The sequence below is a fragment of the Propithecus coquereli genome, unplaced genomic scaffold (assembly GCF_000956105.1).
Source record: "Propithecus coquereli isolate 6110/MARCELLA unplaced genomic scaffold, Pcoq_1.0 Scaffold91, whole genome shotgun sequence".
NCBI classification, from domain to species: domain Eukaryota; kingdom Metazoa; phylum Chordata; class Mammalia; order Primates; family Indriidae; genus Propithecus; species Propithecus coquereli.
This window is the reverse complement of record NW_012155396.1, coordinates 5672245-5696128: the sequence shown is the minus strand read 5'-3', so window position 1 is coordinate 5696128 and position 23884 is coordinate 5672245. Positions and strand designations below refer to the sequence as shown.

The window sequence follows — 23884 nt, the reverse complement described above, 5'->3', positions numbered from 1 at the left end:
AGAGCTACAAATAAAATGAAATACCTAGGAATAAACTAAACCAAAGAAGTTCTAGATCTCTGTGATTAAAACTAAAAACATTAATGAAAGAAATAAAGTGCATCCAAATTGGAAATAAGTCGAAGTAGCCTTGTTCACAGAAGATATGATCTTATGTTTAGGGAAACCTAAAGACTCCATGAAAAAACTATTAAAACTGATAAATTCAGTGAAGTTGCAGGATACAAAATTAGCATACAAAAATCAGTAGCATTTCTATATGCCAACAGTAAACAATCTGAAAAAGAAGTCAAGAAAGTAATACCATTTATGAGAGCTACAAATAAAATGAAATACCTAGGAATAAACTAAACCAAAGAAGTTCTAGATCTCTGTGATTAAAACTAAAAACATTAATGAAAGAAATAGAACAGAACACAAAAAAATGAAAAGATACTCCATGCCCATGGATTGGAACCATCAATATTGTTAAAATGTCCATGCTTCAGAGCACTCTACAGATTTGATGCAATCCCCATTAAAATACCACTGGCATTTTTCCCAGGAATAGAAAAAATAATTCTAAAATTTGTATGGAACCACAAAAGACCCAAAATAGCCAAAGCCATCTTGAGCAAATGGAGCAAAACTGGAGGAGTCACATTACCTGCCTTCAGATTACACTACAGAGCTGTAGTAACTAAAACAGCATGGTACTGGCATAAAAACACATATATAGAGCAATGGAACAGAGTAGAGAACCCAGAAATAAATCCACACATCTCTAGTGAACTTATCTTTAACAAAGGTACCAAGAACATACAGTGGGAAAAGATCAGTCTCTTCGATAAACGGTGCTGGGAAAACTGGACATCCATATGCAGAAGAATCAAACCAGATCCTTATCTCTTGCCATATACAAAAGTCAAATCAAAATGGATTAAAGACTTAAATCTGAGACCTGAAACTATGAAACTACTAAAAGAAAACATTGGGAAAATGCTTCAAGACATTGGTCTGGGCAAGAACTTCTTGAATAATGCCCCCAAAGCATAGGCAACCAAAGCAAAATTGTACAAATAGGACGATGTCAAGCTGAAAAGCTTCTACACAGCAAGGGAAACAATCAACCAAGTGAAGAGACAACCCACAGAATGGGAGAAAATATTTGTAAACTACCCACCTGACAAGGTATTAATAACAAGAATATATCAGGAGCTCCAACAACTCAGCAGGAAAAAAATCAATCCAGTTAAAATATGGGCAAAGGATCTGAATAGACATTTCTCAAAAGAACACATACTAGTGGCCGACAGGTATGTGGAAAAATGCTCAACATCATTAGTCATCAGAGAAATGCAACTACAATGAGATATCATCTCATCCCAGTTAAAGAACAAATAATACCTAAATATATCAAATATAGTTTGATTGCATTGTAATGAAAGAATATAGTCTCTACTATTATGTATACACTTTCTGGAATTAGGGGGTTTTCAGGGCCTGAATGTTGAATACTTTGTAAGTGTTCCATGAATGCTTGTAAAGGTGACTTTTCTATTATAAAGATGTAGTTTTCTTAAGTATTAATTAATCGTTATAAAGTATATTATTCATATCTTTTATACTGAGGTTTTTCCTTCTTTTTATAACATGGGCTGATACTATTTTGTTTGTATTTGCATTTTTTGTGATTTTTGGCTTTTGTACTTTGATGCTATATTAATAAATAATAATTCATGAGTTACATCCTCATTTTGCATATTTATTAAGTACTTATATGTGAATTTAGTATATAAAAGATGACATTTCCTTTCAGTATAAAAATCTGAGTATATAAAAAGGTGACATTTTTCAATCAATACAAAAATTTAAAAAGAACCATTAAGTTAAGATAATGGCTACCATCTGGGAAAAAAACAACAATATGGATTCCTGCCATACTAGTTTCAGTAAAATTAACGGAATATTTTACTGGGAGACTGTTGAGGAATATCTGTTTCCCCAACATTCTTTCACACAGTAATTTTAGCACTCATTAATGATGCATGTCTGAATTTATTAGTGAATATTTTGAAATGTATTGTTATATTTCAATGAATGAATTACTTTTATAATTGGAAAAAGAAAGAAATTGAAGGGCTATCATTTATTCACAACTTTTTTGTCTTGGTTTCCTAAGGGAGTGAGTCAGAGTTTTCGACTCTGGGTTATGCGAGAGGAGATGAGGAAGGGGAGAGATTGATGGTCAGTTTGGGGGTAATATAAATGCACGGAGAGCAAGAGAAGGGAGGGTGAAAGGCTAAAAACCTTTAAAGTATGAAATTTTGTAGCTCAGCCTACACTCCTCTGATTGTTCTTGAAGTTCAGCAGAAAGATGTGAAGCCACTGATGATTGTCATTTTGGAAAGCTATGCCTGAAAGAGAGATACCTCATGAGTTAATCATTTTTGTTATTTTTTTTTAGAAGTTATGTCTAGTGTGATGGGTTTTTAAGATTTGGGGGGTTGTCAGCCTAGGGCTCTCTATACCATTGTCCTGTTTTATTTTTATTTTTTTCAAGTTCTCAGATACCATTAAGGCCTTGTTTTATTTTTTAATGCCAATTATTAGTATGTAAAATTGCAGGGTTTTAAAAATGATTATTCTCTCTCTTCCTACTAAGATTTAAGTTCCATGAAGGCAAAGGACTTTGCTTTGCTCATCACTCACTGTATTGTTAATATTTGGGATAGTCTTCTACCCAGTAGTTTTAGCATGTATACGAAGAATGTGCTCTGTTAGTATTTGTTGAATTAGTAGCTGCATTAAGATAATTATGAGGACAGTTGGAAATTAGCTTGGGGTGAACTCCACAGGAAAGAAGGTTTTAATTGCTCTCATGTTAACTAATTTGACTTTTCTTAGTCTGACAAAGGACATGACTGGAAAGGAAGATGTGTACCGAGGCCCGGCCATCAGGGCTCTCTGCAGAATAACTGATGTAAGTTCTTTGTTTTACTGAGTTACCAAAGGGGACACCGTGTTTATATGCAGGTGGCTGTGTAGATTTAGTAGGATTCCCTAGTCTGATTTCACGACTCTTCAGCATAAGAGAAACATGACCACCAGAAAGGCTTTTGTGACTCCAGGCTTTTCTTTTCCTTTCATTATTTATTTTAGTCCATTTTGTCTCTATATTTGCCCTCATGAACTGTTATTATAGTCAGGGTACATTACTTGCAGGAAACGAAAACTCATTCAAATTTATCTTAATGATAATAACTTTATTACAGGACACAGATCTCTCAGAATTTGAGGTAAAGCTTACAACCAGATATCAGAGCAAGAAACAGAGCAAGTCTAAGGAACTCAGCAGCAAGATTTCTAAGATATTTACTGTGGTGATCCATTATTTACCAGACTCAGGCCCCTTCTTTCAAATATCTGAGAGAGAAAATCTGATTAGCCACCAGTAAGTCAGTAGCTTATATCTACCTGGGGCCCAGTCAGGTGTTTAACTGTGGCCCAGTCCATTATATCTGGAGGGATGAGGTCATATATATACTATGTTAGACTGTCTCTTTCTGGGAACTTTGAGTATGAAAGGCTAAAATGAAGAGCAGGCCAGGTATTGCTAAGCGAATTGAGTAACAGACCAGGCAGGGTGGCACGTGCCTGTAGTCCCAACTGCTCGGGAGCCCAGCAGTTTAAGTACAGCCTGGGCAACATAGCAAAACCCTGTCTCTAAAATAATAATAATAATAATGGTAATTGATAGATATATATTCATGCTTGGATATATTTTATGTGTATATTTGCAGCCTTCTCAAGTTTTAAAGGTCGAGCAGGATCAAATTTAAAATCTGGTAAATCTAGGTTCTAGAAAGAGTAATAGAAATGGTTTAATATTTTTTGCTGCCTTGCTATTTTGTTGTGGTTGTTTTTATTTTGAGTATTAAATTGGTAGCATAAGACTTAACCATGCCAGTGCTAGCAATAAAACTCTCTTTTCATCTGAACATTGATCTTAGTCTGTTTACTCATATTTATCTGCCACAACCTTGCCAGTGCTAAGCTTTTTCCCAGTTAAAATTGAAACGAACTTTATTTCCAGAGGACTTCACGTCAAGGGCTCGCTATAGTTGTATATTACACGTTTGATTTCTTATATACCAAAGATAATCAGCGATTACATTTGATTTATAGGACGCTTCAGGATCCATGTATAATATATGCCCTTCACATAGAGGTATACCTTCGAGACTTTAAAAGCAGCCTCTGTCCCATGTAGAAATTTCTTTTTATTATAACATCCCTGATAGGTTCAGCCTCTTCTTGTATATTTTTTTCAAACTTGGATTCTCCACTTGAGACATTTATTTCATTGTTGCACAGTCATCCTAACATACAATCTTAAATGTTCTTTCTTGAAGCTTCCACTCAGTTGTTTCAGTTCTCCCTGTGGGATATTATTACTGTATTATATGGTAATCCTTTTAGTGCATTCTGAATGTTTGCATAGAAACAAATATATGACTGGTTTTTGTGAATTATTTTGAAGTAGTAGTTTTACAAGAAAATATTTTGCTTCAACAGCTTTTTCTTTTTGAATGTTATTAGGGAACAATGTTTCAAGCCATTGAAAGATACATGAAGCAAGCCATTGTGGATAAAGTCTCCAGTGTATCCAGCTCAGCACTGGTATCTTCCTTAGTAAGTGAGCAAACACCTGCCTAGTTCTTCTTATGCATGGAACAGTTTCTAGTTGCAAAAACAAAGTATCAGTCTGATTCTCTTGCAAATGAAACAATTAAAAATATGTATACATCTCTACTACTTTATCCAAATGTGTTTTATCTAGAAGAGCATTGAGCAATTAAAATGGGCAGTTAAAAACATAAAGTTTTCATATGTTTAAAAGGTTTGGGGAATCCAAAAGTTATATTATACACATAATAAAGATGGGGGTAAGGTTAAGGTAAGGACAAGGAAGAAACTGAGGGTTGTTCTCTTTAATTTAAAATCTTCCTTTATGATCTGCACTTCTACCTCTTGTCTTTTTGTCCTTTGCTTTCCTTGGTGCCCTGTGTCTGTATGCGTCCTTTAATACAGAGTCTCCTGTCCCACTTCTGAATTTTCTCCCAGCAAGTAGTCTTTGTTTTAGTAATAGCTTTTCTTTGTTTTTCATCAAAACAAAATTTATACTCTAAAACCTTTAGTCATTGCATTTGATTGAAATCAGTAACTAGTGTGAGCACGCATTAAGGAATCTGAATCACAAGAGTTTCTGATTCTTGAATATAATTGTTTACAGCAGGGGTTATACTAGTATTCTGCTTCTTTCTTCCAAGGGAGTTTCCTGGAAGTAAAACTTAATAATGTTAACATTTAAGCACCATTCTATTGAATATCCATTCCCTCCCTCTTCTTCCTCTTTCATTACTTCCTTTTATGTACCTCTCTGAGCTCACCTTTGCAAAGAGGTATTGGAGAAAATGCTTCTGGTTTATCAGTTGCCCCGGGAGTAGAGATGTGAAATAAACTGCAAAACTACAAAGTTTTCTTTCTTTGGGGAAATGTCTATCAGTGATTTTCCGGAAAACTAACTCATGTTTCTAAACTTCCAGTGAGCATGCATTATCTATTCTCATTTCTTTTTTCTGTGTTTAGCACATGATGAAGATAAGCTATGATGTGGTTAAGCGCTGGATTAATGAAGCCCAAGAAGCTGCATCAAGTGATAATGTTATGGTCCAGGTACTATCATTGAAACACATTAGCTTATGTCTTGGGATCAGCTTTCTTTAAGCCAGTACTTTAGGGCAGTATATTGATTCCCCATATAAGCACTAACTAAGGGCAAATTCTTTGGCGTATTAAGCAGCCTACTAGTGCATATGCTCAAATAGAAATCTCACTAATCACGATTACTGCCATAGGCCCTTCAAGTGTTTAGTAGAAGCTAGATGAACTCCTGAAGAATATTCAGAAAAGATTCTTATATTCAGTAGTAGATTGAGATGCTCATTGTAAAGGTCCGTCACAGTGCATTGCAATCTTTTATTTGAAAAATAATTTATGCAAAAAGATGTTCAATTCCAAGTTTCACAAGCCTTGATTATAGATGTTATAAAAATAATAAGGAACAGTTTTTATTTATGAAACTTTGAAACCATTTTGTCAAAAAAGATTCCCTTTTGGTATTTATTAGGTTATTCTTCATAAAGAGGAACAGGATTAAATTCTTAACTGGTGATTTTATATAAAGTACCCTATTGTATTTGAGAGGGTGTTTATTTATGCCCTTTCATTGTTTACAACTCTCATGTTAGCACATCATTGTGATGTCAATCAACTGAGTAGTAATTTTTTCCCTTAGGAAACATTCTTACTCTCCTAATTCTGATCAATGTGTTTTTATACAAAATGTCATTTTAAAGGCATTCCTTTAGCCTACTTTAGGAGATTAATCCTTTAACTACTAAGGTGGCCACAGATGATTTAAAGACAGTAAGAGAGATGTGTAACACTGGTAAAGACTTGGAACTGAAAGCCTTTGTACTGAGGATGTGTGAGTCAGTGTTGAATCTGCTGGAGCCATCTTCAGATTGTATGTTACCTTCTTCATATTTGTCCAGTCTGAATTGGCAACTACTGGGGGTATATTAGAGACCCCTATCCTTTCAGTCTTTACTGTATTTAATTCAATGTGAAAAAGGTATTCTATCTGTGTGCATTTGACTTGGGTATCTTTTGATTAAAAATATTCAATTTAGTTCCATGCGATTCTATTTTTGTATGTTCTATCTTTTTTCTAATCTGTGTGATCCATTCTTTTTCTTGTTCTTTAGTACCATGCATTGGGGGTCCTGTATCACCTTAGAAAGAATGATCGTCTTGCTGTTTCCAAGATGTTGAATAAATTTAGTAAATCTGGTCTCAAATCACAGTTTGCCTACTGCATGCTAATCCGAATTGCTAGTCGCTTACTAAAAGAAACTGAAGATGGGTAAGTGTTTTCACCCAAACTTGAGTTATTCTCCATTGCAAGTTAATATACCTCAGTGTTTATTTCCTTTATGAATATTTTCTGGGCAGCGCTGACTTTAAAGATGAGTCTGATTTTTACAAATTTAAAAAAATCATGGATTCCAACTAACACTTTTTTTTACCTTAATGTATGCTCTTATATATGTACTTAATAGATTATGATTGTTAATTACACATTAAAAAACTGATATTGAACAAAAAGTATTCATAGGTCATAGGATATACAGATAATATGAAAGCTGGGAGGGACATTAAGAATCATCTTGTCTATCCCTTTAATTTTTATAAAAGAGAATGTTGAAGTTCTGCATTTAATGATTTGCCCAAAATCATTCCGAGAGTCTAAGACATATATGACCTGACTAAATATGCCTTAGCAGTATTTTAAAGTATTTTAAAATTCCCACTAAAAATAACAGTAGATTGTGGTGCTTATGTGATATGTAGGCATAAAATATATGACAATAGTAGATAAAAGGCATGAGGGAGAAAAATAGAATTATACATTTGTAAGGTTTTTTTATGTTGCTTATGAAGTAATGTATTATTTGATGGTATACTGTGATAAGGTTGAATATTGTAAGCTCTTTAGGATGAATATTATAACCACCAAAAAAAAAAAAAACCTAAGAGATACAGATCTTAAATGTCAATTGAGGGGATAAAATGGAATATTTAAAAATATTCAATTATGCTTCCTGCTTCCAGTAATGGTAGTGTAGTATGCAAATAATGATTATATCATTAATACAAAAATAAGCATCCCCAAAGAAAACCCACAACTATTTGAAAGTACTAGTGAGTGGTGAAAAGCAGGCAAAAAGTGGAGGGAAGATGATACCTGAAAGACGGAAGCTGTACTGGGTGAAATTTGAGTATTTCTGGCTATTCTCCTGTGGGCATTTCACAATTCCTGGGTGTAGCAGAAAGCCACAATATTTACTGGACAGAGGGATCAGAACACAAGAAACTTAGGATGGAAATCCTGGAAAGGAGGGAGCCACAAAAGAGGTAAGTAAGTCTTAAAATCAATTTTAAACTCTGCAAAAATCATTGACTTACCACTGAACTATACATATACAGGAGAAGACTGTAGGAAACTGCCAAAAATCAGTAGTTATAAGCTGAAGGAACTGAATGGAGAATTCACCTTTCACCATAAGTCACTGTGGAGGAGACAAAGTTTGCAGATGGATCCCCACCAAGCTGCCTGCTGAAGAAACGAACACCCTAAATTCTAGAGTCTTTTAAATATATAGTTCACAATGTTTAGCATATAGTAAAAAATCACTAGAAGTACAAAGAATTTAGAAAATGTGACCATCAGTGAAGAGAAAAAGCAATCCATAGAAACTTTGACCCTGATGTGATCCAGGCATTGAAATTAGCAGTCTTTAAAGCATCTATTGTAAATCTATCCAAGACTTTAATGGAAAACAGCTATGAGTGAACAGGGGAAATGGTAACTATAAAAAAGAACTAAATAGAAATTCTAGAGCTTAAAAGTACTGTATCATTCAGTATTCAACCAGAGAAACAGAACCCAGAGGACATCAGTATATAGAGGTTTATTACAAGGAATTGGTGTATGCAGTTAGGGGGCTAGCTAAGCAAGTCCAACATCCATCCATAGGACAGGCTGTTAAGAAAGGAAGATCACAGGCAGGCTAGAACTCATGCACAGGCCAAAGCTGCTGTCTATAGTTGTAATTTGTCATCTCACATTTAACCGTAAGCAACACGATGAAGCCAGGTCACACCTTCATCTTTGGAAATGTCCTCAGATAAATGTCCAACTTCATCATTTACAAGTTCTGCTTTAGAAATAACTGCAGGACACAAATTCACTAAGCTCTCTGCCAACACATAACGAGGATCCACCTTTGTCCAGTTTACAATAACATGTTTTCCACTTCTGAGCCCTCACTGTGGTGTCCTCCAAGTCAAGATTTCTACAGGTAGCTTGTGAGCCCTGACCAGCAGTGCCCTGAAAGACCAGATTTCTAGTAATATTCTCTTCAAAGCAGTTTAGGTTTTGTTCATCATGCTCCTCAGAATTCTTCCAGCTTCCACTCAGTGCCTGATTCCAAAGGCAATTCTACAATTTTAGGTATTTGTTACAGTAGCACTTCACTTAAAGTACCAAAATCTGTGTTAGTTTTTATTGCTGCCATAACAAATTACCACAAATGTAATGGCTCATAATGACATCCATTTATTATCTCATAGATATGTAGGTTAGAAGTCCAACACAGGTCTCATGGGGCTAAAGTGAAAGTGTTTGCCCAATAGTGGTGCTGTTGCTTACTGAGGTTTTTGGAAAGAATCCACTGTTGGCCAAACTCATTTTTTTGTGGTTATAGGTTTTAGGTCCCTGCTGGCTTTTAGCCAGCGGTTTGCCTGTGCCTCTAGAGGCTGCTTGCATTCCTTCTCATACTTTCAATGAGCAGCTAAAGGCCTCTCTTCCGTCCCTTGCATGTTGACCTGTGCATTTCAGAGCCAGGAATGGTGTGTTCAGTTTGCATTTTGAATCTCTCTGGCTTGCCCGGCTGCCAAATTTCTTCTGCCTCCTCTTTCACTACATCTCTAAGTGCTCATGTGATTAGATTGTACTCACCTAGATAATCCAGGTGCATAACCTTAATTATATCTGCAAAGTTTCTTTGCCATGTTATAGTGTGGCATATTCACCAGTTTCAGGGATGAAGGCATGGACATCTTTGGCGGGGCCATTCTGCCTCTCTAAGCACAATAACTGAAATGGATAATTTGGTGGATGAATTTAACAGCAGATTAGAGATGGCAGTTGAAAGAGAGAAAGAGTTAGGATTAGTTCATCTGAAGATAGAGCAATAGAAAGTAACTTGAAGAAGTAACTTGAAGTAACTAATTTGAAGAACAGAGGGAAAACAGATTAAAGAAAATAAAGAAAGCCTCAAAGAACTATGGGATAATATCAAGTGGCCTAACATATATGTAATTTGAATCCAGAAGGAAAGGTGAGAGAATGGAGCAAAAACAGTTATGTGAAGAAACAATGACCAAATATTTCCCGATATGGGTTTGTTCTAGGAGTATAAGGTTGATCTAACAGTCAAAAATTAACTAACATACCTCATTTAAAAAATAAAGGAGAAAAATCATAATATCTTAATGGGTACCAAAAAAAGCAGTTGATAGCATTTAATGGCAATTCATGATTACAAATCTCTGCAAACCAGGACTAGAAGGGAACATCGTTATTCTGATAACAGTATAAAAAAATCTCCAGTAAACTTTATGCTTATTGGTGAACTATTAAAGGCTTTCTCCTTGTGGTTGTAAATGAGAGAGACAAGGATGTCTGCTATTTCTACTTTTTAAGGAGTGTTTTGCTAGAAGTCCTTCTTAGTGCACTAAGTGGAGAGAAATTAAATATCTAAAGATTTCAAAGAATGACAACACTGTCTTTATTTGCAGACTATATGACTATATATTCAGAAAACACAAAATCTATTATCTATTAGAATTGATACATATATTTACCAAGATTGCTGGATAGAGGGCCAATCTCCAAAATCAATTTTATTCATTATTCCAACAACCAATCACTAAGATAAAATTTTGAAAAGATGGTATCATTTATAATTGTATTGAAATAAAATCCTTAGAAATAAATCTATCAAAAATTATATACATACCTACACAGAAAATGGTAAAATATTAATTAAAGTACGACTTGAATAAATGGAGGTATATATCATGTTCTTAAACTGGAATATTCAATACTGTGTTACATCTTCTTAAGTTGACCTGTGGATTCCACAAACCCCCAGTCAAAATCCCAATCAGCTTCTTACAAACACCAAACAGAAAGGCATACATTTGTGTGTCAAAAGACATATACAGTTGATCCTTGAACAACACAGGTTTGAATGGCATGGGTCTACTTATATGTGGATTTTTTTCCACCTCTGCCAACCTCTGAGACAGCAAAACCAACCCTTCCTCTTCCTCCTCCTCAGTCTACTCAACGTGAAGATGATGAGGATGAAGATCTTTATGATGACCCACTTCTACTTAATGAATAGTAAATGTATTTTCTCTTCCTTCCTCGAGATTTTTCTTAATAATATTTTCTTTTCTCTTAGTTTACTATAAGAACACAGCATATACTTACAACACAAAAATATATGTTAATCTACTGTTTATGTTATTGATAAGGCTTCCGGTCAACAGTAAGCTATTGGTAGTTAAGTTTTGGGGGAGTCAAAAGTTGCATACATGGCTTTTCAACTGCATGGGAAGTTGGTATGCCTAAGCCCTATGTTGTTTAAGGGTCAACCGTACAAGGATGCTTATAGTACTATAATTCATAATAGCTCCAAAATGGAAACAGTCCAAATGTTCATCAATGCTCAAATCAAAAATAAATTGTGGCATATTCATACAGTCAAATAGTATACAACAATGGAAATGAACAATTATTGTTAAATGCAACCACATGGATAAATCTCACCAAGAAGAAATACACAAAAGAATACATTTTGTGTAGTTCCATTTGTGTTAATTTGAGACTTAACAGGCATAACTGATCTATGGTATTAAAAGTTAGTATAGTGATTATCTTTGAGGTAGGAGCATGGACTTAGGAGGTGGCACATTGGGGGCTTCTAGAGGTTTTGAAATATTTATTTTCCTTGTCAAGTTAGGTTTATAATAATTCATTTATGATTTATACACACTGTATTATCTATTTTTGCATAACAAATTACTCTAAAATTTATCAGATTAAAAGGACAATAAATATTTATTGTCCTACACAATTTCTGTGGGTCAGGGGTTTGGGTGTATCTTAGCTGGTTGGTTCTTGTTTGGGGTCTTTCATGAGGTTATAGTCAAGATGTTGGCCAAAATTGCAGTCATCTGAAGGCTGGAAAATCTGCTTCCAAGGTAGTCACTGCCGTCTTGATGCAGGCTGTTGGCAAGCTATCTCAGTTCCTTGCCATGTGAACCTTTCCATAGGATTGCTTCAGTGTCCTTACAACATTGTGACTGGCTTTCCTCAGAGCGAGTGATACAAAAGAGCACAAATTTTTTATGATCTAGTCTTAGAGCTACATGCCAGTATTTCTGCAATATTCTGTTGCATAGAAAGCTATGTTAGTGGGAACTAATAGCAGGAAGCAAGAATTACTTATTGGAGATCATTTTCAAGTTTGGCTACTGTGTTAGTATTGGACTGCCATAACAAAATAACACAGACTGGGTGGCTTAAACAACAGTAATTTATTTTCTCCCAGTTTTGCAGGCTGGAAAGGAAAAGATCAAAGTGCCAGCAGGGTTGGTTTCTAGCGGTGAGGGCTCTCCCCTTTGGTTGCAGGTGGCCACCTTCTTGATGTGTGCTCACATGCCTTCCTTCAGTGCATGTGTCTGGGGTGGGTCGGGGGAGAGAGAGAGAGAGGTAAACAAGCAAGCCAGCCAGCCCTCTCTGGTATCTCTTTTTATAAGATTGCTAGTCTTATGTGATCAGGGCCTTACCTTTATGACCTCATTTAACCGTAATTAGTTTCTTAGAGGCCCCATCTCCACATACAGCCACATAGGGGATTGGAGCTTCACATGAATTTTAGGGGGACATAAATATTCAGTCCATGATAGCTACCTCATGTACTTTTCTGTATTCTTGTTATAATTTAATACAAAATTAATTTTTTAAATGAGTGATAATTTCTCAGATCTTTGGAAAGATATAATCTTCAGATTGAAAAAAAACCAAATGCTGAGTAAAGCAAAGGACAAAGATAAACAAGCAAGCACATTCAAACAGTGAATTTTTTTTTTTAACATCAAGGACAAAAGTCATTTGGAAATAAAGATATTTGACCCATAGTTTTACTTCAGATTTCTCTCAGCTATATTGGATACAAGAAGACCATGAAGCAGGTCTTCATAGTGCTGTGGCAAAATAACTGGCCACTCAGAATTCTATGCCTAGCCAAACTATCATTCAATAGTGAGGTAAACGGTATTTTTGAACATAAGGGTTTAGCATAGTTTACTAATGACTTCATAAGAATCATCCGTATATTAGCTATAGCATGAAAAAATAGATAATCAGAAGGCAATAGTGAAATTTAAGAGAGAATATTGAACAATGGAATTAGGATAAAAGCTGGTAATTCTAAATCAATGATTTTTTAACTTTTTAAAATTAGTAACAAGCCCTAAAATTCCAGAGGATGGCAACATAATAAATAATGGTGTAGAAGGTGGTATTAGATGGAAGTAAAAGCATGGGTGTGTAGGGGAGATCTTGTTTAGGAAGAAAATATAGTGATGAGTAATATTAAACTTCATCAGAAAAGCATATGGGTTAGTAATTAAGAATATAAATTGAATGTAATGCTTTCAAAATGTTGAGGAAGAATGGAACAAGGAAAATTTGGTTGAAAGTTGGTAAGGAGAAAAATACTGAAGGTGAAGCATATAAACAGAAACTAAAAAGTAAATTGAGTAGAAGTGAGTGTAAATATATGAGTTATCTCTTGCTGTATGACAAATTGGTCCTAAACTTAGCAGCTTATAAGAAACATTCATTATCTCCCAGTTGCTGTAGTCAAGGTATCTGGGAGAGGCTTAATTGTCTGGTTCTGATTCAGGGTCCATTTACAGTCAAGTTGTTGGCCAGGGCTGCAATCATCTGGGTCTGGAAAATCCATGTAGAATTTTACTTATGTAGTTGTTGGCAAGTCTCAGTTTCCCCTTGGCTGCTGACCAGATGCTTCAGTCTCTCACTTTGAGATCCTTTCTTTAGGCTGCCTAAATATCCGGCATGGCAGCTGGTTTCTCCCAAAGCAAGTGAATTGAGAGAGAGAGAGAGAGAGAGAGAACCTGATGGAAGTTGTGGAGTTTTATAACCTAATCTTGAAAGTGGAATGCCATCACTGCAGGTGTATTCTCTTGGTCACACAGACAAACCCTGGTATAATGTCCATAGAGGATGTGGATTTTTAAAAGTGGAGTTTTTGGGGGGCCATCTTAAAGGCTGGCTAGCACACAAAATATAATGAATATAAATGGATTCACCTATTAAAAGATTATGTAAACAAAATAAAACAAGAGACATATTATGCCTTTACAAAAGGCTCTTATAAACAAAATGACAGGGATAGTATATATCAAAAAATATATACTAGATACACACACACACACACACAAATGCTGTGTAGCAGTATTAATATAAGCCAGAATAGGAATCAGGGTGTACAGCATTAAAAATGACAAAGTGGGATTTTATATTTTGACAAAAGTAATGTTCTAAAAAATAATAGGAATGAACTTGTATACACTTAGTAATATAGTTTCAAATATGTAAAGAACAATCTTAAATACAGGAAATTAAGTCCTCTGTTCATGGGAGACTTTAACACAACTCTCTCAGAAACTAACAAATCAAGTATAAAAATGTAAGACTGATTGATATGTACATCACTGATAACAAAATCGTCCTCCTATTTAGAATCCTGCATCCAGGAAAGAATATACAATATTCTTTAAAATTTTTCAGTTGAAAAATATAATGTACATATAGAAAAATCCATAAAACTTACAGTTATGTACATTATATCTAGTTGCTATGGAACACTCGTATAATGACTACATGTACATTTCTGGTATCCCAGGAATGCTTTATGTATCCTACATGATCATAACTATTTACCCCCTGAAGAGACCACTGCCCTGTTTTCATGATAGTCATTTTTCTGCTTTTCTTTAGATTTTTACCCCCGTATGTGCATCCCTAAACTGTAAAGTTTAGTTTTGCCCTGTTTTGAACATTCTGTCAATAGAATCATGCTGCACTTTGTGTCTTGTTTTTTTCACTTAGTATTGTTATAAGATTCACCTTTGTTTTTGCATATAGCTCTAGTTCATTTAAATTATATTTCCTTGATAATTTTCCGGTTTATTTATTCATTCTTCTATAAGTAGACATTTGGGTTGTTTTTTGTTTTGGCAATTATGAATAAAACTTGCTATAAACAGCATGCTTGTACTAATACCACACTATTACCATAGCTTTGCTGCATATATCAGTATACATTTTTCTAGAATATATATCTAGGAGGGAAATTGCTAGATCATTCGGTGTGTATCTCTTTGTAGGTAATGTCAGACTTTTTTAAATGATCGGACCAATTTATATTCTAACTAGCAGCATGAGATTTTCTGAGGCCAAGACATGATGTTGTCAAACTTTAAAATTTTTTTCTAATCTAGGAGGTATCTTGAATTTTTTTATTGAGATATAACTCAGAAATCATAAAACTCACCTTTTTAAAGTATGTAGTTCAGTAATTTTTAGTATATTCATGAAATTATGTAACCACCACCACTAATTCCAGAACATTTTCATCACCACAAAAAGAAATCTCTAAACCATTAATGGTCCTTCTTTATTCTCCTCTTCTTTTTACCCCTGGAAAATACATATCCATTTTTATCTCTGTAGATTTGCCTATTCTGGACATTTCCTACAAATGGAATCATACAATATGTGGCCTTTGTTTTGTGGCTTCTTTTGCTTAGTGTAATGTTTCCAAGGTTCATCTATATTGTAGAAGTATTGGTACTTCATTCTTTTTATAGCTGAATAATATTACATTGTGTAGATACACCACATTTTATTTATCTATTCATCTGTTGATGGACATTTGAATTGTATCTACTTTGGGCTCTTATGAATAATGCTGCTAAGTCATGTCTAATTTTTTAATATGAACATAATGTTTCAGTTCTTTGGGTACATACATAGGAGTAGAATTGCTGGGTCATAATGTAACTCTGTTTAACTCTTGGAGGAACTACAAAACTATTTTCCAAGGGGGCTATACCATTTTACATTCTTTTCAGCAGTGTGTAAGAGTTCCAATTTCTCCATATCCTCACCAACACTGGCCATTGTCTGTCTTTTTTATTTTACTCACGCCTAGTAGGTGTGAGAAGGTGATGTGAATCTAATTGTGGTTTTGATTTGCATTTCACTAATGACTAATGATGTTGAGTACTTTTTCATGTGCTTATTGGCCATTTGTATATCTTCTTTGGAGAAATGTTTATTCAAAACCTTTGCTCATTTAAAAAATAAGGTTATTTGTCTTTATTGTTGAATTGTAATAGTTCTTTATATATTTTGGACACTAGACCCTTATCAGATGTACAGTTTGTAAATATTTCCTCATATTCTTGGGCTTGTCTTCTCACTTTTTTGATAGTGTTCTTTGAAGCACAGAAGTTTTTAATTTTGATAAAGTCTAATTTATCTTTGTTTTCTTTGCTTGTGCTTTTGGTACTATACCTAAGAAAGAGGTTTATATTATAGTTTTGTCTTTTATATTTAGGTCTTTAATCCATTTTGAGATCATTTTCGTGTATGGTATGGGGTAGGGGTTCAACTTCACTCTTTGCATGTGGATGTCCAGTTATCTCAGCACTATTTCATGAAAGACTATTTGTTCTCCATTGAGTTGTCTTGGCATCCTTGTCAGATCGTTGTGGTTTTAGTTTGTAATTCTGTAATTACTAATGAGTTGGACAGCCTTTTCTGTGTTTACCATTCATTTGGATATCTTTTCTATTGAAACACCTGTTTGAGTTTTGCCCAGTTTTTTACTGGGTTACCTGCTTTATTCCCATTGATTTTAGGAGTATTATGTATTCTAAATGTATGTCCTTTGTTGGTCATGTGTGTTGCAAATAGCTTTTTCCATACCCTATCTTGTTCTGTTTCCCTTCTTGGTGTCTTTTGATGAACAGAACTTCTTAAATGTAATGAGGTCAAATTTATCAATCTTTTACTTTAGAAATAATATTTTTGGTGTCCTGCTCAAAAATAATGTTCTTACCTTAAGTTCACAAGTACATTCTCTATAATATTTTCTATAAGCATTATAGTTTCAACTTTCATGTTTTAGGTCTTTAATCTACCTAGAATTGTTTTTTTAGGATATGGTATAAGGTAGCAATTTCGTTTTTTCCATATGAATACCCAATTACCTCAGCACCATTGTTGAAACATATGTCTGTACCCACTGCTATGCAATATCAGCTTTGTTATAAATCAGATGTCCTTATATGCATTGGTCTATTTCCGGACTCCTACTCTATACTGCTTTGCATTTCTATGCATGTACCAGCAGCACACTGCGTTACTATAATAGTTTTATATTAGTGTAGCTATATGCTAGAGAAAATCTTCCTCCTTTATTCTTCTGTAAAAGTATTCCCCAGCTCTCTTTTTGCATCCTTATTTCTGTGTGTGTTTTTATATAATTTCATCAGAAATTGCTTAGCCTTCCCTTCAATGGAGTTTGCCCCTTCCTGGGAGACTCCCACCAAGGCAGGCAGTAACAACCAAGGAGTTCTAACCTGAGCACTCTTATCCACCAGATGTTTCATTCATTGGGATTTTAGAGTTATTTCCCATAGACGGTTAGTGATCAGACATCCCAGTGACTGAGCATGCTGACAAAATGCCAGAATGAGTCTTTTACCTCCAATTCTTTGGTTTACTTCCAGAAACCCATAGTAGAAACCTGACTTGATGCCCAGTTTACTGTGACAACTTTTATGTAACTAAGCACGATGGCCAAGCAGAACTCACACAAAGCCTACTGGAGTAACATTCACCGGGGGAAACTCAGAGAGACTGGAGTAATACCACGTGCACTGTTTTTTCCCCTCTTTATCATTCTTTACAGGTCAGTGTCGAGAAGTCTAGCAGGGCACTTCACATCCTAAGATAGGGCTTATGATCATTGGGCTTTTGGTTTTTAAACTGCATTAAGTACAAAAGCTCCAACTACTCACTGTTATGATCAGGGGTAGGATGCAAAAGCAATATAAGGTGGCATAATTTTGGTTTCAGCCCAATTTTGACAGCCTAACATAAATTTTGAGGGTAAGTAGTCCCTCTCTGGAATAATCAGGGGCTGAGATCCAAATCTTGCAAGTGTACGATATGGTTTGCAAGTAGCAGGAATCTCTGTCAGCGTTCATGGTTGGGGAAGTACCAGCCTCTCCCTTAGCGTGTTGGGAAGGAGCTGGAGTCCAGGCTTCGTGGATGACCAGAATTGATTGCCTTACACATTTGGTCGAGTCCAGTTGTTATGGAGATTAATAGGAAGCCAACTGCTTTTCTAAGGGGCCAGCAGATCAGTTTTGGACAAAATGACCCTTAACTCTCACTTGTTAAACTCACTTGCTAATTCTCATAATTTCTTTGTCAATTCTTTTTGATTTTTCCATATATATTATTATAGATAGCATTTAAAAATGCCAGTGTTGATTTTTTTCACCTATACCTTTTTTCCCTCTATTGTTGTACTGACTGGGAGTTCCAGCACAATGTTGTACAGCAGTGGCATCTTGATCTTATTTCTGACCTCAAAAGTAATAATTGTCAGTGTTTTACCATTAAATATGATGTGTGCTCTATGAGATTTTAAACAAATATCCTTCATCAAATTAAGGAAGTTTTTTTTATTCCTAGTTTATTCAATTTTTATGATGAATAGATTTTTAATTTCGTCAGATGCTTTTGCAGCATTTATGGAGATGATCATATGATTTTTCTCCTTTGATCTATTAATGTTGCTTAATTTTAATCTGTCCATACTAATTTCCAATGTTGTAGCACCTTGGGAAATTATAGATGGATTGAACGCTTAAATAAACATAGAACCCCGAAATTTCGACCAATTAAAGCTAAAACATAAGAAAAATATTTTATAATATTTGGTAGGCAAAAATAATGGAAAATATTGATACATTTTACCACAACAGAAATTTAACATCTTTTGTAATAAACATACGTGAAGTTACAAAGAAATGGACTGGGAGAAAATATTTGTTACACATACATTTGCTACTGATGGAGGGCTAGTATCCAAATATATAAAGAACTTCAACAACGGGAAAAAAAGAGATCCTGATAGAAAAATTTGGCAAAGGTTAATAAAAGACAGTTCCAGAAGAGGAAATGCATTTGTCAATAAACATATAAAAGAAGCACCACCTCAGTATTGATTGGAGAAATGCAAATTAAAACAAGATACCATTTTTTCATCTATCAGATGGGCAGCATTTTAAATATTTCATAGTATCAAATGTTGGCTAGAATGTGGGTATTCTCGTACTATATTGCTGAGAGTATAAATTGGTACAGATACTTTGGAAGGTAATTTGGCAGTGTCTTTTAAAAAGCAAACATGTGCATTGCCTGTGATCTAGCAGTTTCTCTTCTAAGTATCTGCCCACAAAGAAACACTTATATATGTTTACAAGGAAAATATATAAAGATGTCAATTCCAGTATTATTTATAATATCAGATTATTGAGAGATATCCTCAACATCTATGCAATAAAAGATTGGACAAAAAACTTAATTATATTATGGGATATTATAAAACATTTAATCAAGAATTAATTATATCTCATATTAATTATATGGCTCTATCCTTAAAATACTGCTTCATGAAAAAGCAAGGTGAAATAAATATACAGCCTAACACCATTTCTATAAAAGAAAAACAACTACACACTGAATATAGATTCTTCCTGTGTGTATATGTGTGTATAAAGATTTTTTTAAAATATCTAGAAAGATAAATAAATTTTCATTACAGTAGTTGTCTTTGGGGAGAGGAAGGAAGAGGGGACTGCATTGGGGATGACTGTCAAAAAGGACTGTCTCCATGTTCTGAATTTTAAAAGGTGAACTTAAATTAAAAATGTTTAAGGGAAATACTACTGTGCAATTAAAATTTTTATTTAAAAACAGGTATTAATGTTTTCTTTTTCATTTAATGTTAGCAGAATGATTTTTATAGCAACAATATCCAACTGAATATTGGAAAGGATTTTAGGACTATTGAGGGTCTGGCCTTCTGTTTGTTAAATAGTATTTTTTAATATAGTAGAATTTGTGACAATAATATTAAAGTATAGGAATTATATTTAATGTATAAACTATTAAAATGCAAGAATTTTGTAGTACTATTATGTGAGAGTGTATGGTTAATAACTCTGGTTAATAGCACAGTTGATTGATTGGAATCAATCACAGTTAGTTGATGGAATTGAAAGAAGTTACCTTTGGTGCCACTTATGGAAAGGAAGGAAAAGAACCACACAGAGAATACTGTAAATACTTAAAATGATACATTATCTTAGTTTATCAACTTCAGATTATCAGTTTTTTATCAATTTAAAGTAGTTCGTTTCTTTTAATTGTTGACAACTTTTAGCAAGTGAAAATGAATATTTTTACTTAGATCTGGGCTTCCTGTTCAGCATTATTAATACATAACTAAAAAGACCTCAATATTTAAAATTTTAATCAACTAATATGATATTAGTGATAGATACTCTATTAACAGCTTTATCGAGGTATAATTTACAGATGATAAAATCCACTTATGGAAGTGTACAGTTATTTGACTTTCAGTAAGTTTATAGAGTGGTGCAACCATTACTGCAATCTAGTTTTAGCATATTCTATCACCCTCAGACAGTTCCTTATGCTCATTTGCCATTAATCCCCACTGCTACCCACAGCCCTGTGCAACCGTTGAGCTGCCTTTCGCCTCCATAAATTTGCCTATCTAGACATTTCTTATAAATAGAACCATATTTATGCATTTTTTCACTTCTTTAACTTTATGCTCTTTCACTTAGCATAATGTTGCAGCATTCATCAGTACTTCATTCCTTTTTGTGACTGAATAATATTACATGGTAACAATACACCAAATTTTGTTTATCTGTTCCATCAATTGATTGGCACTTAGGCTGTTTCCATTTCTGTCTATTATGAATAATGCTGCTATGAACATTCATATAAATCTTTGTGTATACATATACCTTTCCATTCTATTGGGAAGATTCCTATAAATGGAATAATGGGTCATATGGTAGAAGTTGCCAGAGTATTTTCCAAAGTAACCACGCCACTTTACATTAGGTGTGGGAGAATTTCAGTTTTCCATGTCTTCACCAACATGTGGTATTGTTTGTTTGTTTATCACCTTTCTAGTGGGTGTGTAATGGTATTTCGTTCTGGTTCTGATTTCCATTTCCCTAATGACTGGTGGTTAAAATAACCACCACTTTTCAAATGCTTATTAGCTTGTTTTGTTTTGTTTTTTTAATGAATGTCATTCAAATCTTTTGCCCATTCAGATCTTTAAATTGGGTTGTTTGTCTTATTAAATTAGAAGACTTCCTTACACATTCTAGATTCAAGTTCTTTATCAAATATGTGATTATTTGGATAACCCAGATAAGAAAACCTAACAAAAATTTCACAAGACTACAAACCAGTATCTCTCCTGACTGACATACAGTAATCCTTAACAAAATAATTTTGATAAAGTTCAACTTACCAACTTTTCCTTTGAGAAATTGTGCTTTTGGTGTTGCATCTAAGAACTCTTTGCCCAACTCAGGGTCAAAAAGATCCCCAATATTTTCTTCTGGAAGTTTAATAGTTTTAGCTTTCACGTTCTACGTCTGTAGTCCAATTCAAGTTAGATTTTTGTGTTTAGCAATGTGATGGTCTAATTTCATTTCCCAATTTTCCCAGCACCATTTGGTGAAAAATTGGTGTTTTCCCTTAGAACTGCCTTTGTTGAAAATCAGCTGGCCATGAATGTAATGGAACTCTCAGTTCTGTTATTGATCCGTTTATCTGTTATCATACCAACACCAATTGAGTAATTGCAAAATAATTACCAAATGAATAACCAATATTGGTTACTCAAGCCTTACAGTAAGTTTTAAAATTGGGAAATACAAGTTATTCAAAATTGTTTTGACTACTCTAGGTCCTTTGCATATCCATGTAAATTTTAGGATCAGCTTTGAATTTCTACAACAAAAGGCCTACTGGCATTTTGATAGGAATAGATCTATTTTAAGCAAATCATTTTGAGAGTTGCCATCTGGATAATATTGAGTCTTCCAGTATATGACCAGAGTCTATTTCCTTATTTCCTTTAATTTTTCAGAAAGATTTTATAGTTTGCAGCATAAAAATCTGGCATTTTTTAAATTAAATTTCTAAGTACTTTATTCTTATGTTATTATGAATGGAATTATTTTATTGATATCATTTTGGAATTTTTGTTGCCAATATATGGAAATACAGGTAATTTTTACATGTTGATCTTGTATCCTGTAACCCTGCTATGCTCATTTATTAGTTCTTTGTGTGTGGGGGTAGAGGTGTAGGTGGAGGTGTGTGTGTTTGTATTCCTCAGGATTTCTATATACAGGATCATATCACCTGAGAACAAGACAGTTTTACTTCTTCCTTTTCAAAATGAATGCGTCTAATTTCTTTTTGTGCCTTATTGCACTGGATTGAACTTTTCAGTACAATGTTGAGTGAAAGTGGTAAAAGCAGACATCCTTGCCTTATCCCTGATCTTAGAGGAAAAGCATTGAGCATGATGTTAGCTCTGGAGTTTCTGAAGATGCTCTTTATCTAGATGAGGACATACTCTTCTATCCCTCATTTTTTGTTTTTTTTTTTTTTATCATGAATGGGTATTAGATTTTGTCAATTGTTTTTTCTACATCCATTAAGATGATTATTTGGGTTTTGTCTTTATATTATTAACATGGTATAGAACATGAATTGATTTTTTGATGTCAAACCAACTTTGTATTCCTGTGATCAATGTCAATTATGATGTGTAATTCTGTTTATAAATTACTGGATTCAGTTTGCAGATACTCTTAAGGATTTTTGTGTCTATTTTAGGAAAGATATTATTCCGTAGTTTTCTATTCTTGTGAAACTTTTGTCACGCTTTGTTACCTGAGTAATACTGGCATCATAGAATTAGTTGGGTAGAAAATGTTCTTTTTCCATTTATTTTCTGAAAGTTTATGAAGGATTTGTATTATTCCTTTAAATATTTGATAAAATTAACCAGTGAGGCCATCTAGATCTGTGCTTTTCTTTGAGGGATGATTTTTAATAACTAACTCATTAGAAATTATTTAGATTTTCTATGTCTTCTTGAGTCACTTTTAATAGTTTGATATTTCCAGTAATTTCTCCATTTCATATAAATTATCTAATTTGTTGACATATAGTTGTTCATAATATTTTCTCATCCTTTTAATTTCTTTAGGGTCAGTAGTGATGTGTCCTCTTTTTCATTTCTGATTTTGGTAATTTGTGTCTCTCTTCTTTGTTTGGTTAGTCTAGCTAAAGGTTTGTAAATTTTGTTGATCTTTTCAAAGAACCAACTTTGGGTTGCACTGATTTTTTTCCCCCCTATTATTTTTCTGTATTCTAGTCCATTAACTAATTAATCTTTACTAGATCTAATCTTTGTTATTTCCTTTCTTCTGCTTGTTGTGGGCTAGTTTATTCTTCTTTTCCTAATTTCTTTTTTTTTTTTGAGACAGAGTCTCACTTTGTTGCCCGAGCTAGAGTGAGTGCCGTGACGTCAGCCTAGCTCACAGCAACCTCAAACTCCTGGGCTCAAGCGATCCTCCTGCCTTAGCCTCCCGAGTAACTGGGACTACAGGCATGCACCACCATGCCCGGCTAATTTTTTCTATATATTTTTAGTTGTCCAATTAATTTCTTTCTAAGTTTTAGTAGAGACGGGGTCTCGCTCTTGCTCAGGCTGGTTTCGAACTCCTGAGCTCAAACAATCCGCCTGCCTCGGCCTCCCAGAAAGCTAGGATTACAGGCGTGGGCCACCGCACCTGGCCTTCTTTTCCTAATTTCTTAACGTGCAAGCTTAGGTTATTGGAGACCTTTTTTGTTTACTGATATAAGTTTTTAAAGTTATAAATTTCCCTCCAAGCA

General features: G+C 34.2%; 1 protein-coding gene across 1 annotated transcript in view; it reads left to right on the top strand.

The window, feature by feature from the left end:
- The window catches only part of COPG2 (coatomer protein complex, subunit gamma 2), a 112852-nt gene that overhangs the window by 40957 nt on the left and 48011 nt on the right, over positions 1–23884 (top strand). Inside the window, exons 6-9 of the mRNA XM_012664741.1 lie at positions 2887–2962; positions 4582–4674; positions 5632–5718; positions 6813–6970. Of these exons, the coding sequence (XP_012520195.1) occupies positions 2887–2962; positions 4582–4674; positions 5632–5718; positions 6813–6970 (414 nt within the window). The remainder of the gene's footprint in view (positions 1–2886; positions 2963–4581; positions 4675–5631; positions 5719–6812; positions 6971–23884) is intronic.